The sequence below is a fragment of the Salmo trutta genome, chromosome 20 (genome assembly GCF_901001165.1).
Source record: "Salmo trutta chromosome 20, fSalTru1.1, whole genome shotgun sequence".
Taxonomy (NCBI): Eukaryota; Metazoa; Chordata; class Actinopteri; order Salmoniformes; family Salmonidae; genus Salmo; species Salmo trutta.
Window position 1 is genome coordinate 217,306 of NC_042976.1, and position 19,178 is coordinate 236,483.

At 42.0% G+C, this 19,178-nt stretch overlaps 1 protein-coding gene across 1 annotated transcript; it reads right to left on the reverse strand.

The window, feature by feature from the left end:
- Nucleotides 1-4,166: 4,166 nt before the first annotated feature.
- LOC115155377 (histamine N-methyltransferase) lies at nt 4,167-16,286 on the reverse strand. The gene is made up of 7 exons (XM_029701939.1): nt 16,170-16,286; nt 15,661-15,808; nt 15,322-15,374; nt 11,802-11,909; nt 10,536-10,666; nt 6,893-6,962; nt 4,167-4,625 (listed from the first exon to the last, which is right to left on the reverse strand). Exons 2-7 carry the CDS (start codon nt 15,795-15,797, stop codon nt 4,237-4,239), a joined length of 888 nt encoding a protein of 295 aa, XP_029557799.1. The 5' UTR covers nt 15,798-15,808; nt 16,170-16,286; the 3' UTR covers nt 4,167-4,236.
- Between the last annotated feature and the right edge of the window lie 2,892 nt (nt 16,287-19,178).

Below are 19,178 nucleotides of genomic sequence, written 5' to 3' on the forward strand. Positions count from 1 at the left end.
CAGGGTGCTCTCGATGGTGCAGTTGTAGAACTTTTTGAGGAGTACATGTCTTGGTAATCCATCTGGCCCCACGGCCTTGTGAATGTTGACCTGTTTAAAAGGTCTTGCTCTAATCGGTTACAGAGAGAGTGATAACAGTCGTCCGAAACAGCTGGTGCTCTCATGCATGCTTCAGTGTTGCTTGCTACGAAGTGAGCAAAAAAGGCATTTAGCTCATCTGGTAGGCTTGAGTCACTGGGCAGCTCACGGCTGGGTTAACCTTTTGATAAGTGAAATAAATGATTATAGGTAAATGAGTAAAGAATCCACCCTGAAAACAGTATTTTCACGGCCGGATAAAAAACGTACACGATTTAATCTGGTTACTACTCCTGCCCAGAAACTAGAATATGCATATAATTGTTTGATTTGGATAGAAAACATCCTAAAGTTTCTAAAACTGTTTGAATGGTGTCTGTGAGTATAACAGAACTCATATGGCAGGCCAAAACCTGAGAAGATTCCAAACAGGAAGCGCCTTCTTGATCATCTCTATCCAAAACAAAGGATCTCTGCTGTAACGTGACATTTTCTAAGGCTCCCATAGGCTCTCAGAAGGCGCCAGAACGTTGAATGATGACTCTCCAGTCTCTGGGCGAAAAACAGTAGGGCATTTGGTAAGTGGTCGATCTGAGAACAATGAGACGGGCGCACGCATGCACGTGAAGAGTTCATTTTACTTTCTCTGTCTTTGAACGAAAACAACGACTCCCGGTCGGAATATTATCGCTTTTTTATGAGAAAAATCGCATAAAAAAGGATTTTAACCTCTCTAGGGTATGTGGGACGAAATCGTCCCACCTACTCAACAGCCAGTGGAATCCCGTGGCGCGATATTCAAATACCTTAGAAATGCTATTACTTCAATTTCTCAAATATATGACTATTTTACACCATTTTAAAGACAAGACTCTCGTTAATCTAACCACACTGTCCGATTTCAAAAAGGCTTTACAACGAAAGCAAAACATTAGATTATGTCAGCAGAGTACCCAGCCAGAAATAATCAGACACCCATTTTTCAAGCTAGCATATAATGTCACATAAACCCAAACCACAGCTAAATGCAGCACTAACCTTTGATGATCTTCATCAGATGACACTCCTAGGACATTATGTTATACAATACATGCATGTTTTGTTCAATCAAGTTCATATTGGTGGCAAATAGACAGCTTGGTAGATAGTGTGTAGTCTACATACAAACTGTAGGCTATCATGAGGTACTCTACCTCAGGCGAGAAATACCTTGAGACCTCTTTAATATTAGACATCGTGCACCAGCTGTTATTGACAAATGGACACACACCACCACCCCTCGTCTTACCCGATGTAGCTGATGCACGGAAAATCTAGCCAACTGTATTCGTGTCGTCGTTCAGCCACAAATTACTGCACCTGTACATAGCCCATCTATAATTTAGCCCATACAACTACCTCTTCCCCTACTGTATTTATTTTGCTCCTTTGCACCCCATTATTTCTATTTTGCACTTTCTTCCACTGCAAATCTACCATTCCAGTGTTTTACTTGCTATATTGTATTTACTTTGCCACCAAGGCCTTTTTTGCCTTTACCTCCCTTATCTCACCTCATTGCTCACATTGTATATAGACTTATTTTTCTACTGTATTATTGACTGTATGTTTGTTTTACTCCATGTGTAACTCTGTGTTGTTGTATGTGTCGAACTGCTTTGCTTTATCTTGGCCAGGTCGCAGTTGTAAATGTTGTTCTCAACTTGCCTACCTGGTTAAATAAAGGTGAAATACAAAATAAAAAAATATATTGTAATTACTTCGCCACCATGGCCTAATTATTGCCTTAACCAACCTCATTTGCACTCACTGTATATAGACTTTTTGTTTTCTTTTGTTCTACTGTATTATTCACTGTATGTTTTGTTTATTCCATGTGTAACTCTGTGTTGTTGTATGTATCGAATTGCTACGCTTTATCTTGGCCAGGTCGCAGTTGCAAATGAGAACTTGTTCTCAACTAGCCTACCTGGTTAAATAAAGGTGAAATAAATAAAAACTCATCCCCGTACTGTTATTTTATTATTTATTTTCGCTCCTTTGCACCCCAGTATCTCTACTTGCACATTCATCTTCTGCACATCGATCACTCCAGTGTTTAATTGCTAAATTGTAATTACTTCGCCACTATCGCCTACTTATTGCCTTACCTCCCTTATTCTACCTCATTTGCACACACTATATATAGACTTTTTTTATTGTGTTATTGACTGTTTCTTTATTCCATGTGTAACTCTGTTGTTGTTTGTGTCGCACTGCTTTGCTTTATCTTGGCCAGGTCACAGTTGTAAATGAGAACTTGTTCTCAACTAGCCTACCTGGTTAAATGAAGGCGAAATAAACAAATGAAAAAAATAGAAAAAGTCTTTACACAGTGTGTGTAAATGAGGTAAGATAAGGGAGGTAAGGCAATAAATAGGCCATAGTGGCAAAATAATTACAATTGAGCAATTAAACACTGGAGTTAAATCATAAGGCACACACCCCCGCACTTCTTCTTACCAGAGAGATGTTTGTTTCTGTCGGTGCGATGCGTGAAGAAACCAGGTGGCTGTACCGACTCTGATAACGTATCCCGAGTGAGCCATGTTTCCTTGAAACAGAGAATGTTACAATCTCTGATGTCTCTCTGGAAGGGAACCCTTGCTCGAATTTCATCTACCTTGTTTGGTGGCTACTTCGAAGAATCTCAGATATAAAATATATTTTGATTTATTTAACACTTTTTTAGTTACTACATGATTCCATGTGTGTTATTTCATAGTTTTGATGACTTCACTATTATTCTACAATGTAGAAAATAGTAAAATAAAGAAAAACCCTTGAATGAGTAGGTGTCAACTTTTGACTGGTACTGAATATAATATCTTTGTCATGTGAATGCTCTATATAAAAGTACCATGTATTTAAAATGTATATGCTAATAAAAAAAAATACAAAATTAATTATATGGAGGATGTGCTGTTTCTGTGTGTTAATGTATATGTGCAGGTGTTTTATTTTTTTAAATTCCAAACCTTTTCCTTGGGAATAAAAAAAAAGTTGGAAGGAAATTGGGTTGGGAAAGAGTTGAGTTATTGACTAGACTGGTGAGGGTTGGGAGTGCGTGCGGTTGGTCGGACTGCCTGAAATTTGATATAGATGTCTTCATAAAGATAATCAAAAGTCTTTGTACTTTATTTTTTTAAGTCTTGTTCATTTGTTAGGCTATTGGTTAAAGGTGCAACACAATATTGATTATTAAATTGCCTTTCATGTAGTTCAGTTTTATCAATCACTTAAACATATTTAATAATTATCTCTTATCTGGCTTGATGACTGTGGGCATTTTTGCTTACTTTTTGTTGTACTAAATAGAGACGGCTAGAAGGGCCTTGCGTCATATCGGCTTGTGCAGAAATGCAGGAAATTTGCTTTACATGCCCAAAATAATTCTGGGGGAGGACACCCCGCCATGATATGTCCCTCCCACTTCTAAAACCAAAGTAGCGTCCCCCTAAAAGCAACTGTGTATCATGTTTTAGGTTCTGATGTGTTGTTAAAGTGAGGTAAAACATTGTTTTCACATGACAAACATTATTTGTGATGGATGAAATACTGACTTTATACACTGATTATACCAAACGTTAGGAACATTTTCCTAATAATGAGTTGCACCCCCACAGAACAGCATCAATTCATCGGGGCACAGACTCTACAAGGTGTCGAAAACGTTCCACAGGGATGCTGGCCCATGTTGACTCCAATGCTTCCCGCAGTTGGCTGGATGTCCTTTGGGTGGTGGACCATTCTTCATACACGTGAAAAACCCATCAACATTGCAGTTCTTTACACGAACTGGTGCACCTGGCCCCTACTACTCCGTTCAAAAGCACTTAAATCTTTCATCTTGCCTATTCACCCTCTAAATGGCACACATAAAAATCCATGTCTCAATTGCCTCAAGGCTTTAAAATACTTATTTAACTTGTCTCCCCCCCTTCATCTACACTGATTGAAGTGGGTTTAACAAGTAACATCAATAAGGGATCATAGCTTTCACCTGGATTCACCTGGTCAGTCTGTCATGGAAAGAGAAAGTGTTCCTAATGTTTTGTATACTCAGTGTTTATCAGTGATACACATTGTTGCTACAGCCTTTTGAGATCTATTCCTGTGTTACTGTAGAGGGTCAACCACCAGCACCTCCAGGGTGTTATTGAAGATGACCCTCCCATCCACCTCCTTGCTACAGTCTGAGGTCATCAGCAGGTCTAGAACTCCTCTCTTCAGCTCAGGAGGAGCAGTGGCGCTGAAGTCTAACACCTCAGTCAGGAAGTCCAGAAGCAGTTCTCCTCTCTGGTCCCCCTCAGTGAAACACTCAGTGATGTCCATCTGAGACAGCAGCTTGTAGCTCTGGTAACTCGTTGTCTTAGAGTCCAGGTAGGCTTTAATATCACCTGTAGTCACACACTGACTGATCTCGGTGTTACACAGCTGGGTCCTGAAGGTCCTCCACAGCTTTCCCCAGCCACTCTCATCTACAGACATTATACACATTATAACCTCCCATAGTAACAGAACCCCACAGTGTAACCACCACATAAATGCTATTAAATGACTTAGTTCTAATAGTAACTCATTATTAATTAGTTGTAATATGTAATTCCATGTTAACTACCTAAAGTAAGTATAACAGTCATTGTCCATGTGACAAATAAAATTAGATAATTTTTTATTTGGGCTGCAATCTGAGGCTGGTAACTCTAATGAATTGATCCTCTGCAGCAGAGGTAACTCTGGGTCTTCCTTTCCTGTGGTGGTCCTCATTAGAGCCAGTTTCAAAATAGCGCTTGATGATTTTTGCGACTGCACTTGAAGAAACTTTCAAAGTTCATGAAATTTTCCAGATTGACTGACCTCCATGTCTTAAAGTAATGATGGACTGTCGTTTCTCTTTGCTTATTTGAGCTGTTCTTGCCATAATATGGACTTGGTCTTTTACCATATAGGGCCATCTTCTGTATACCACCCCTACCTTGTCACAACACAACTGATTGGCACAAAACGCATTAAGAAGGAAAGAAATTCCACAAATTAACTTTTAACAAGGGTTGGTCAGGATCCACGTGTACGAAAAGCATGCTTGTACACGTGAAATGCATTCCAGGTGAGAGAATGCCAAGAGTATGCAAAGCTGTCATCAAGGCAAAGGGTGGCTACTTCGAAGAATCTCAAATATAAAATATATTTTGATTTAACACTTTTGGTTACTACATGATTCCATATACACTGCTCAAAAAAATAAAGGGAACACAAACAACACAATGTAACTCCAAGTCAATCACACTTCTGCAAAATCAAACTGTCCACTTAGGAAGCAACACTGATTGACAATAAATTTCACATGCTGTTGTGCAAATGGAATAGACAACAGGTGGAAATTATAGGCAATTAGCAAGACACCCCCAATAAAGGAGTGGTTCTGCAGATGGGGACCACAGACCACTTCTCAGTTCCTATGCTTCCTGGCTGATGTTTTGGTCACTTCTGAATGCTGGCGGTGCTTTCACTCTAGTGGTAGCATGAGACAGAGTCTACAACCCACACAAGTGGCTCAGGTAGTGCAGCTCATCCAGGATGGCACATCAATGCGAGCTGTGGCAAGAAGGTTTGCTGTGTCTGTCAGCGTAGTGTCCAGAGCATGGAGGCGCTACCAGGAGACAGGCCAGTACATCAGGAGATGTGGAGGAGGCCGTAGGAGGGCAACAACCCAGCAGCAGGACCGCTACCTCCGCCTTTGTGCAAGGAGGAGCAGGAGGAGCACTGCCAGAGCCCTGCAAAATGACCTCCAGCAGGCCACAAATGTGCATGTGTCTGCTAAAACGGTCAGAAACAGACTCCATGAGGGTGGTATGAGGGCCCGACGTCCACAGGTGGGGGTTGTGCTTACAGCCCAACACCGTGCAGGACGTTTGGCATTTGCCAGAGAACACCAAGATTGGCAAATTCGCCACTGGCGCCCTGTGCTCTTCACAGATAAAAGCAGGTTCACACTGAGCAGGTGACAGACGTGACAGAGTCTGGAGATGCCGTGGAGAACGTTCTGCTGCCTGCAACATCCTCCAGAATGACCGGTTTGGCGGTGGGTCAGTCATGGTGTGGGGTGGCATTTCTTTGGGGGGCCGCACAGCCCTCCATGTGCTCGCCAGAGGTAGCCTGACTGCCATTAGGTACCGAGATGAGATCCTCAGACCCCTTGTGAGACCATATGCTGGTGCGGTTGGCCCTAAGTTCCTCCTAATGCAAGACAATGCTAGACCTCATGTGGCTGGAGTGTGTCAGCAGTTCCTGCAAGAGGAAGGCATTGATGCTATGGACTGGCCCGCCCGTTCCCCAGACCTGAATCCAATTGAGAACATCTGAGACATCATGTCTCGCTCCATCCACCAACGTCACGTTGCACCACAGACTGTCCAGGAGTTGGCGGATGCTTTAGTCCGGGTCTGGGAGGAGATCCCTCAGGAGACCATCCGCCACCTCATCAGGAGCATGCCCAGGCGTTGTAGGGAGGTCATACAGGCACGTGGAGGCCACACACACTACTGAGCCTCATTTTGACTTGTTTTAAGGACATTACATCAAAGTTGGATCAGCCTGTAGTGTGGTTTTCCACTTTAATTTTGAGTGTGACTCCAAATCCAGACCTCCATGGGTTGATAAATTGGATTTCCATTGATTATTTTTGTGTGATTTTGTTGTCAGCACATTCAACTATGTAAAGAAAAAAGTATTTAATAAGATCATTTCTTTCATTCAGATCTAGGATGTGTTGTTCCATTCCTGTCCAGGAGGCTCTGGTAGAATGTGACTGTAGCACCTGGATCCTTCACATAATACAACATCTGGATGGAGTACAGGGGAACTATCATGTTATTGTGATATAAGACTGAATATGATGAAATAAATACACTGAACAAAAATATAAAAATGCAACATGCAACAATTTCAAACATTTTACTGAGTTACAGTTCATAAGGAAATTAGCCTATTGAAAGAAAGAAATTAGTCCCTCATCTGATCTATGGATTTCACATGACTGGGAATACAGATATGCATCTGTTGGTCACAGTACCTTAAAATAAAGGTAGGGGTGTGGATCAGAAAACCAGTCATTATTCAGTGTGACCCCCCCATGCAGCGTGACACATCTCCTTCACATGGAGCTGGTCAGGCTGTTGATTGTGGTCTGTTGAATGTTGCCCCACTCCTCTTCAATGGCTGTGTGAAGTTGCTGGATATTGGCGGGAACTGGAACATGCTTCCGTACACGTGCATCCTGACCAACCCAAACATGTTCAATGGGTGAGTATGCAGGCAATGGAAAAACTGGGACATTTTCAGCTTCTAGAAATTGTGTACAGATCCTTGTGACATGGGGCCATGCATTATCATGCTGAAACATGAGGTGATGGCAGCGGATGAATGGCACAAAAATGGGCCTCAGGATCTCGTCACGGTATCTCTGTGCATTCAAATTGCCATCAATAAAATGCAATTGTGTTCGTTGTCCGTAGCTTATGCCGGCCCAAACCATAACCCCACCGCCGAGCAAGGGACACTCTGTTCAAAACGTTGACATTAGCAAACCGCTCACCCGGTACAGTTGAAAAAAAGGATTAATCCGTGAAGGGCACACTCCAGCGTGTCAGTTGACATCGAAGGTGAGCATTTGCCCACTGAAGTCAGTTACGATGCCAAACTATAGTCAGGTCAAGACCCTGGAGAGGATGACGAGCACGCAGATAAGCTTGACGGTTTCTGACAGTTTGTGCAGAAATTCTTTGGTTGTGTAAATCCACAGTTTCATCAGCTGTCCGGGTGGCTGGTCTACGACGATCCCTTAAGTGAAGAAGCTGGATGTGGCGGTCCTGGGCTGGCATTGTTATACGTTGTCTGCGGTCGTGAGGCCGGTTGGACGTACTAACAAATTCTCTAAAACAATGTTGGAGGAAGTTTATGGTAGAGAAATTAACATTAAATTCTCTGGCAACAGCTCTGGTGGACAATCCTGCAGTCGGTGTGCCAATTGCACACACCCTCATAACTTGAGACATCTGTGGCATTGTGTTGTGTGACAAAACTGCACATTTTAGAATGGCCTTTTATTGTCCCCAGCACAAGGTGTACCTGTGTAATGATCAGTGGTGACCTGTCATTCAGGGCAGGGCTGGATGTAAACAAACTTTGAGAGCAATAAGCTTTTTGTGCATATGGAACATTTCTGGGATCTTTTATTTCAGCTCATGAAACATGGGAACAACACTTTACATGTTGTGTTTATATTTTTGTTCAGTGTAGCAATGTATGGCACATATTGTAGTATACACACTATCCCCTATATACAGTTGAAGTCGGAAGTTTACATACACCTTAGCCAAATACATTTAAACTCAGTTTCTCACAATTCCTGACATTTAATCCTAGTACAAAATCCCTGTCTTAGGTCAGTTAGGATCACCACTTTATTTTAATAATGTGAAACGTCAGAATAATAGCAGAGAATTATTTATTTCAGCTTTTATTTCTTTCATCATATACACTCATTTAGTATTTGGTAGCACTGCCTTTAAAATTGTTTTACTTGGGTCAAACGTTTCAGGTAGCCTTCCACAAACTTCCCACCATAAGTTGGGTGAATTTTGGCCCATTCCTCCTGACAGAGCAGGTGTAACTGAGTCAGGTTTGTAGGCCTCCTTGCTCGCACACACTTTTTCAGTTCTGCCAACAAATTTTCTATAGGATTGAGGTCAGGGCTTTGTGATGGCCACTCCAATACCTTGACTTTATTGTCCTTAAGCCATTTTGCCACAACTTTGGAAGTATGCTTGGGGTCATTGTCCATTTGGAAGACCCATTTGCGACCAAGCTTTAACTTCTATGGGCTACGTGGGACGCAAGCATCCCACCTGCGGTACACAGCCAGTGAAATATCAGGGCGGCAAATTCAAAAACAACAAAATGTCATAATTCAACTTTCTCAAACATACAACTATTTACATCATTTTAAAGATACACTTCTCCTTGATGTAACCACCTTGTCCGATTTCAAAAAGGCTTTACAGCGAAAGCAAAACATTAGATTATGTCAGGAGAGTACCCAGCCCAAAATAATCACACAGCCATTTTCAAAGCAAGCATATGTCACAAAAACCCAAACCACAGCTAAATGCAGCACTAACCTTTGATGATCTTCATCAGATGACACTCCTAGGACATTATGTTATACAATACATGCATGTTTTGTTCAATCAAGTTCATATTTATATCAAAAAACAGCTTTTTACATTAGCATGTGATGTTCAGAACTAGCATACCCACCGCAAACTTCCGGTGAATTTACTAAATTACTCACAATTAAACGTTCACAAAATACATATCAATTATTTTAAGAATTATAGATACAGAACTCCTTTATGCAATCGCGGTGTCAGATTTTAAAATAGCTTTTCGGCGAAAGCACATTTTGCAATATTCTGAGTAGATAGCCCGGCCATCACGGCTAGCTAATTTGACACCCACCAAGTTTGGCCCTCACCAAACTCAGATTTACTATTAGAAAAATTGGATTACCTTTGCTGTTCTTCGTCAGAATGCACTCCCAGGACTTCTACTTCAACAACAAATGTTGTTTTGGTTCGAAATAATACATAGTTATATTGAAATAGCTCCGTTTTGTTCGTGCGTTGAGGTCAGTATCCGAAGGGTGACGCGCCGGCACATTTCGTGACAAAAAATGTCAAAATATTCCATTACCGTACTTCGAAGCATGTTAAACGCTGTTTAAAATCAAATTTTATTCGATTTTTCTCATAAAATAGCGATAATATTCCAACCGGGCGACGTTGTATTTGTTCAAAGAGAGAAAGAAAAAAAATGTGTCCTCTCGTGCATGCGCGCTCCAGTGTCAGTGTTCCCTGCCTGACCACTCACAAACACTCCTGCTGTTTTTTGCCCAGAGACTGCAGAGCTCTCATTCCACTTTCTGGCGCCTTCTTAGAGCCAATGGAAGCCTTAGAAAATGTCACGTTACAGCAGAGATGCTGTATTTTTGATAGAGATGCCCTAGAAGGACAACAAATTGTCAGACAGGGCACTACCTGCATGGAATCTTCTCAGGTTTTGGCCTGCCATATGAGTTCTGTTATACTCACAGACACCATTCAAACAGTTTTAGAAACTTTAGAGTGTTTTCTATCCAAATCAACTAATTATATGCATATTCTCATTTCTGGGTAAGAGTAGTAACCAGTTTAAAATCGGGTACGTTTTTTTAACCAGCCGTGAAAATACTGCCCCCTAGCCCCAACAGGTTAACAAGAAATTTGTGGAGTGGTTGAAAAACGAGTTTTAATGACTCCAACCTAAGTGTATGTAAACTTCCAACTTCAACTGTAACTCCATCTGGGTAGTTCTACCTGTATCATGTGAATGAAGTCCATCTTCTTGGTCAAATGGTTCTCTTTCCAGTGCTTCTCAAACTCAGTGGCCGTCATCTTGTTCCAAGTGAATTTAATGTAGTCTAGGTTTGGTTTCTGGGACACCAACACTACACAAGATAAAGATATATGAAGTAACAGTACATTCATATAATTACAGAGCTAATCATCCTGAACTACATACCCGTATAGAGATGTAATCATCCTGAACTACATACCCGTATAGAGATGTAATCATCCTGAACTACATACCCGTATAGAGATGTAATCATCCTGAACTACATACCCGTATAGAGATGTAATCATCCTGAACTACATACCCGTATAGAGATGTAATCATCCTGAACTACATACCCGTATAGAGATGTAATCATACTGAACTACATACCCGTATAGAGATGTAATCATCCTGAACTACATACCCGTATAGAGATGTAATCATCCTGAACTACATACCCGTATAGAGGTGTAATCATCCTGAACTACATACCCGTATAGAGGTGTAATCATACTGAACTACATACCCGTATAGAGGTGTAATCATACTGAACTACATACCCGTATAGAGGTGTAATCATCCTGAACTACATACCCGTATAGAGATGTAATCATACTGAACTACATACCCGTATAGATGTAATCATACTGAACAAAAATATTAAATGCAACATGTAAAGTGTTGATCCCATGTTTCATGAGCTGAAATAAAAAAAATCCCAAAATGTTCAATATACACAAAAAGCTTATTTCTCTCCAACTTTGTGCACAAATTTGTTTACATTAATGTTAGTGAGCATTTCTCCGTAACCAAGATAATCCATCCCTCTGACAGGTGTGGCATATCAAGAAGCTGATTAAAACAGCATGATCATTACACAGATGCACCTTGTGCTGGGGACAATAAAGGTCACTCTAAAATGTGCAATTTTGTCACACCACACAATGCCACAGATGTCTCAAGTTTTGAGGGAGCGTACAATTGGCATGCTGACTGCAGGAATGTCCACCAGAGCTGTTGCCAGAGAATTGAATGTTCATTTCTCTACCATAAGTCGCATCCAACTTCGATTAAGAGAATTTGGCAGTATGCCCAACCAGCCTCACAACCGCAGACCATGTGTAATCACGCCACCCCAGGACCTCCACATCCGGCTTCTTCACCTGCGGGATCGGCGTTGCATGTTGCATTTATATTTTTGTTCAGCGTATATACCCTTAGAGATAATTCAGTATGGTTATATATACCCTTATAGAGGTGGAGCTGCTGGGCGCTGGGTTCCACCACCTGGTTGTCCACGGTTACTGCAGGATGCTTCAGATGCAGCTGAGAGAACATCTCAAGGTCAATCTCACCTGAGGAGAGGACAGGTGATGTTGGTAAAATGAGAAACACATACTGTAGGTCTCACCTGAGAACAGCTGAGACAATCCTACAGGTATGTCTCTCTCACCCGAGGAGAGGACAGGTAATGTGGGCTGTACAGTATGTATTATGTTGTGTATAATGACCAGTGTCCAGTTTTGTATACAGCAGTACTGTGTGTTTAAATCCGTCAATGTCCCCCTTCGGGACATTAAAGTTCCTCCTATTCTATCCTATTATAGGAAGAGAAACACTGTGCGGGAATGAGGGCTTTTCTACTAGATACAGATTCAGAGCCCGTGAACTGAAAGTAAATCAGAGTCCTCATAGTTTCATTGATTGGATTGAAACATGATATAGGAGTAATGGAAACATATTTCTTTAGCTACTTGGAAACCCAGGAAGAGACTCACTCTGCCGAAAGACTTGTGAAAGGTGACATTGAGGTGAATGAGTATCTGACGGTGAATGAGTATCTGATAGCTGGATAGAGGTCTACAAGATGGAGAATGATTACAAGTGTTCAACAGTGCAACAATCAAAAAATAAATGCGATCCTAATCAGGTATGAAGCAAATATCAAAAAGTGTTTGTCCTCCAAACATAAAGCGTAAGATCTACAGGAAGTTTCAAAGTCATGTCATTTTATCATAAAGCGTAAGATCCACAAGACGTTTCAAAGGCATGTCATTTTATCATGACTAATCATGTCAGCTACCCAATAAGTAAATCATGGATATCAGTGATCATTTGTCATCAGTTATGATTAGCTGAAATTAGTGGCTGCTAATTACTCCACCTGGTATCAACATTGGTAACCCTTTTACACCTGTGGGAATTGGCTTATGGATAGGGCTGAATTGAAACGTTTCTTACAGAAGAAATATGAAACGCATAACCATGGCAGCAATTGAAAGGAAACAGTTTGGAGATTATGGGAAATGTATTAGACCAAAAGGTGAGGAGACAACAGTTCACCTGACACCAGACTCAATCCAAACATTATACTGTTGATTTTATGTGCATTTTACATTTAATGTACTTTGCGCCACATTTGTTGATAATGACATCTGAAAATACTCTGGATGCATTCAGTAACATGATCAGAATATGTGGGGTAGGTACAACATAAGAAAAAACAATGACAAGGGTTTGAATGAGAGGACTAACTAGTGTCTTGTCGTGTCTTTGGCTATGCCGGATTAAGTGATATGACATGCTATTCTATAAAATCCTTTCTCTGTAATTAATATTACCTGATTAAGCTAATCATGTAAATGTAATTAACTAAGAAGTCGGGGCACCACGGGAGAACGTTTATAGAGACGTTAGCCGTTAGTAATATACAGCTATGCTATCGTAAATACAGAATCTTATGCATTCTAAATTACCGCCCATTTGGAAAAGGAAAATGCAATAAATATTTACTCTGAGCTGCGCTTCGGTAGATTGGTCGTAGATAGTAGGCCGGGTTGGCCAAGAGCGATCTTCCTGTCCTCGGAAGAATGTCTCTTTTGGTAAATTGGATACGTTGTAGTATCTTCGTCGTGTGTTAGACTGGATCCGTCATCCGTCCTTTCCTAGCCCACATCTACAGCGGCCGCTGCTAACTCAACGGCTAGGAAGTATCACTTCTGTAGTGAATAAGTTCAAAGTTTATACCATTCACAACCAAAGCTCACGCCGAGGTTGGCTTAGTTCTGTACTTGACATCTGTGTCCTTGTAACGCAGAGGCTGCAGACCTCACGTAGTGGAACTCCTGAAGAACATTGGTCATTGTGTTATATAGTGGCGAGGGGAGGAGGGTGTGTTTCATCGTTTATAACCCCTGTCTCTTCACAGGGGCGGGCCACTGATCAAGCAGGGCACTTTCCTTATGAAAACCCAATTCTCTCAATTGGAAGCTAAAATTACATTTAATCTCCAAACAATTTCAATATCAAACATTTCAATTGCATAACAATTCCATGTGACTGATAACTAGAGGGTGTATACTTTCCCAGGTACAGTTTATGTCGTCCTGTCATCAGTCATAATGTCTCAGATGACAACCGAACTGACATCCATACTCATTTAGTTCCAAAGCATATTTCCAAATGGTTTTATTACCAAAATATGTTTCCTTTTCCCCATTTGTTTGATGTTCCCAGACTCTCTATATTTAACAAAGGCTATTCAACAGTCCTTCAGTAGGGTCAGAAAGAGAGGGGAAGGGAGAAAGGTATTTATGGGGGGTCATAAACCTTACCCACAGGCCAACTTCATGACAGTCTAAGTGGGGACACACCTCTCCACTGTGTGCTCAGTTCCTAAGTCATTTCAACGTACCTTTATAACTCAAAAGAAGAGGATTCAACTAAAAGGTACTTTTTTGAGCACTTTGAGCCGTTGAGGAACTAAAGCAAGCACACTTGTAGTTATGTTTGAAACAACGCTGCATCTCCACCATTACTGTTGTTTACACAATCCAAAAACAGTCCATTATAAATCCCAATCTGGGTCAGCTGGGAATCATTTGAAAGCCTGTTCCATTTCCAGCATGAAAAGCTAAGTTCTAAAATACGATAATACAGCGTTAAGCTTTCCCAATGCAATTCAGGGAAACAGATCATCATTTTGGTGCGAACAGAAAGTAGTCGAGTACATTCAGGTGCGTGTTCAGCAGCAACTTCTCTTCACAATAAACAAATATAGGCTCATTCTGTTCAGAACAACCCAGGGTTTGACGCCATGTCATCTTGTAAACTGTACATCAAGATAGTCATCATAAACATTGACACTGGATACCATTTGAGTTTGGCTTGCTTATAGGACATCAAAGCGGTAATTATTATAATCCTCAGTCTCATCTTTCAAAATACATAGAGTCCTCTTAATGTACAGCATTTCACTCAGACAACAAGAAATGCACCAACGTTGCCCAAATAGCGGGAGGGATGGGGGCAACTTCTTGCCACTGGAGGTGCTCAAGTTCAGAACGACTGACAGTCAAAACCCATACAGCAGTATGAAGCCCAGAGACAGAGCTCTGACATAACTTAGGTAGCCTAGCGGTTAAGAGTCTTTGGACAGTAACCAAAAGGTCGCTGATTCAGATCCCCGAGCCGACTAGGTGAAACATTGTTGATGTGCCCTTGAGCAAGGCACTTAATCTTAATTGCTCCTGTAAGTCGCTCTGCATTTGATTTGATAAGTGTCTGCTAAATAATTAAAATGTATAGCATGTTACTGTACAGTCACTGGTAACTGCATTCCAATTTAGGCTTTAATCAGTGCCTAAATCAGCCATTTTCAACCCATACAATTGTAGAGGGTTAAACAATGAGTAAATATTTGAATTTGCTCAACAAATGTTTATCTATGATAGTTTAATCCTTTGTGACACCATGGTTCTTTCTCACCTGCTCCACTTCCAACTCCCATCATATTAAGATTGGCTTTTCCCTCTCCAATGCTGGGGAAGAAACAGGCAGGGCATTAGGCTTTCAGGAAAGGTACTAGTACTACCATGAAACATATACTGTGTAAGATCCTCAGACTTAATTATATCCAAAGTTATGCCCTTGTGATGTTCTGTCTAACATGGGGTTATATCCTTGGAATTGTAGCCATAATTGGGCTAATATGTCAATACTGTTACATGGCTAGTATATCAGAACTGTTACCTGGCTAGTATATCAGAACTGTTACCTGGCTAGTATATCAGAACTGTTACCTGGCTAGTATATCAGAACTGTTACCTGGCTAGAATGTCAGGCAGGATGCCATGGATAAAGTCCTGCATGCACTTGTGTTCAGAGGAGCGCTCCAGGAACAGCTGGAAGGACTTCAGGTATCTGTCATCATCCTCCACCAGACTTCTCATAGCACACGACATGGCTAAATGGTCTGTCAAAACAATCACAACTTACTATCCTTTCACAGATGAGAATGACACATATGTATTTATATAAAGTCAGTTCATGTAAACATAAGCAGTGCTAGTGCAGGAATATAGTGAGCCTGTGAGTTTATTCAACTGGAACTACTGTCAGGTTGGCATTCGGCCTGCCTTGTCACAGCTCTCATTCTGCATTTCTCAACAGACAGTTTTGAATGAACATAGCGTGGCTGGTAAAGACAAACAAGGCAAAGTTCACAAAATCTATTTGAAAATGACTCCCAATTGTCATGAATTCTACAGATACAGTTTGAAGCATGTAGTTTTACAATATTGTAGCTACATTATAAACAATAGGTAAAAACTCACTTTCCTTTCAAGACGACTACAGAATCACTCGTAAGTCATGTGTTCTGACTAAAACAACGCAGCACAGCAGAGTAACGTCTTGTGACTTAAGCAACGCAGCACAGAAGAAACCCCTCCCACTGTATTTTTTCCTTTGTGGAAAAGGAGAAGGCTGATCCTTTTAAAGCTACAGCGTATTTTATTTCCAATGATGATACATGCATCTGCCTTAACACACATTTTAATCAGAGAGAACAAAACATTGGACAAAACATGTGAGAATGCACTTTGTTTCTAACACCTTAGTAATTGCACTAGCTAATCAAGTTCTTGATGATTAGAGGAGTTAAGTGCTGGAACAAAAGCCTGCACACCCTGTGGATACCCAGGCAATCTGCCTCACTGTTCATCCTCTGAAAATCTCCTAAATATTCATTATCTTCTTGCTTTTCACTCAAAACAGTCAAACCACATTAACATTTATAAAGTGATTTGTCTGGTGTAACAGATAAATCATGATTAAACTGAAGTCTAGATCTCCTAGCTGTTCAGAATTAGGTGATGCCTTAGAGAGACTGGACTAGACTGAACCAGATGAATTAGTTGTGACAAAAACCTGTGTCCAGCGCTGCACATCTGGGTGGCCCTGACAATAGTGACAGTCTTAACCAGATGAATTAGATTAAACAAAAGATTTAAACTGCATTTCCCCCTTCACTTGAAAAGAGATTGAGAATAACAGCGAGGCTATATGGCAATCCATGCAGCGCTTATAAGGCTGTATCCATCTGCAGGGTCTGGCCAATCATCTTCAACTAGTGTTTCCATCTGCAGGGTCTGGCCAATCATCTTCAACTAGTGTTTCCATCTGCAGGGTCTGGCCAATCACCTTCAACTAGTGTTTCCATCTGCAGGGTCTGGCCAATCACCTTCAACTAGTGTTTCCATCTGCAGGGTCTGGCCAATCATCTTCAACTACTGTTTCCATCTGCAGGGTCTGGCCAATCATCTTCAACTACTGTTTCCATCTGCAGGGTCTGGCCAATCATCTTCAACTACTGTTTCCATCAGCAGGGTCTGGCCAATCATCTTCAACTAGTGTTTCCATCTGCAGGATCTGGCCAATCATCTTCAATCAGTCATTACTGTTCAAATCCAGACATAAAGCTCTATAGAAATTACTTAAACCATATCACTACTGAGGAAGATGGATCTCTCAGATATCCTAGTTCAACCCAGGAAATTGATTTGTTTTGTTACAGAATAGTCTAATGAAACTTCCTGTTATCCAGGTACAGTGGGGGTTGAGGACATAAGGCTGAGGACAGAGGGTTAGGGCTGTGTTTGTTAAGGAATCCACTAGGTTGATCTGATGCCTTCAAGCTAATGCAGAGACCAGGGGGAGGGTTAGGGTTGTGTTTGTAAGGAATCCACAAGGTTGAGCTGATGCCTTCAAGCTAATGCAGAGACCAGGGGGAGGGGGGTTGCACTCCGCTTGCCGAATGGGGGAGTGGAGGGGTCCGGGCACTGATCTGCCCAGGTTGTAGAACCCTATAGTTGCCCACTTTAGTAGAGTTGGTTTAGGTGTCTTCATCATTGGTCTTTCATCCGTTTTAAGTCCAGGTAGGGGATAGGGTTAGAGTGGGGGTTAGGGTTAGGGTTAGAGTGGGGGTTAGGATAAGGGTGGGGTTAGGGTTAGAGTAAAGGTTAGGGGAGTCCTTCTATTGATCAAGGTGTCAATGGTGGTGAAAAAGGGCCACCAGTGAGGAAGTCGCCCACGGAACCGTCCTTCATTGCTGGTTGGCCAAGTGTCACTCCGTGTCCGTCAGTCATTGGGTCCTAGATGTTTTGGTTAGTCAATACATTTAAGAGTAATTCCCTTCCAGGATCCTTACTCTGAAGTGATTGCCATTGATTCACATCTAGCTGGTGCTGTCGTGGCGTGCTTGGTGTAGGATCAGGCAACGCGGTTGAGTTGCGTACGCTGTGCGGGTCTGGTGTCTCAGTTGCTTGCCATGTGTCCATACAAATATGGTCTGTCATTGAGTTCTTGTGGTTTGAGCAGACAAAAACCCAGAAGGTGAACCTCCTCTACGGTTGTCATGCATCCACCCTTTGAGCTCTGTCCATCATCCTCATAGATACATACTTGGTTTAGGGTCAGGCAAAATCCATAGAGGGCTGCTCCCTTCCAGGAACCCAGCTTCTCAGTTGGTTGCCATGTCTTCATCTCAAGCATGTCAGTCAGTCGGCCTTGAGAGTTTGAGCACACAAAAATTAGAACTAGTGAGGCCACTCCCTTCCAGGATTGTGGGTCCCCATAGGGTGTCATTCTTAGCCAGTGAGTTATTGTCGCTATGTTGTTCAAGTCTTGTAGTGGTCGGATCAGTATGAGCGAGACGGGCCTGGTGTCTGCAGAGTGTCCGAAGCTGGTTTTTATATCTGACGGATCCTCTTCCCCATCAAACTGCACCTGGTCTCCCTTCCAAGTTCTAAGGCCCCAACCAGGTTCCGGCGCGCCGAGCGATCCCAAGCCCATTTCACCAACACTCCATCGGAGACATCGAGGGCCACCAACCGGTCAGTGGCTGAACTTCCTGACTCATTCTGTCAAGGTACTAAATCAGCAGGCTTACAGGGTAGCTCTCCCGGGAGCGAAGGTGTGTCATTGGCCGCTAGTCAAGCCCCACATACTCTTCGCTAAGAGTATCTGGCATTTTTTTTAAAGAGATATGGAATGGATATGCGTAGGGCAGCATCGCTTTGTTAGAGCGTCTTATCTCGGGCATGAATCCAAGCTGCACTCCAACTCTGAGCCCCTCGGAGCAGCGGGGAGGAGGCTCACGTGAAGGCCTTAAAGATGTGGTTGAAGGGTAGATTTGGAGAGGGGAAGACCCTCCGTCCAGTCCCACAGGTGTATTTAGATGGTTCCCTTTTTACCGTAGTTTTCGCCCTTTTGTGTTAGGATTTGGACGGGCCTGATTTGCTAGGGAGGCTCAGCGCACAGACTGCCCGTTGGGGGGGCAAGAG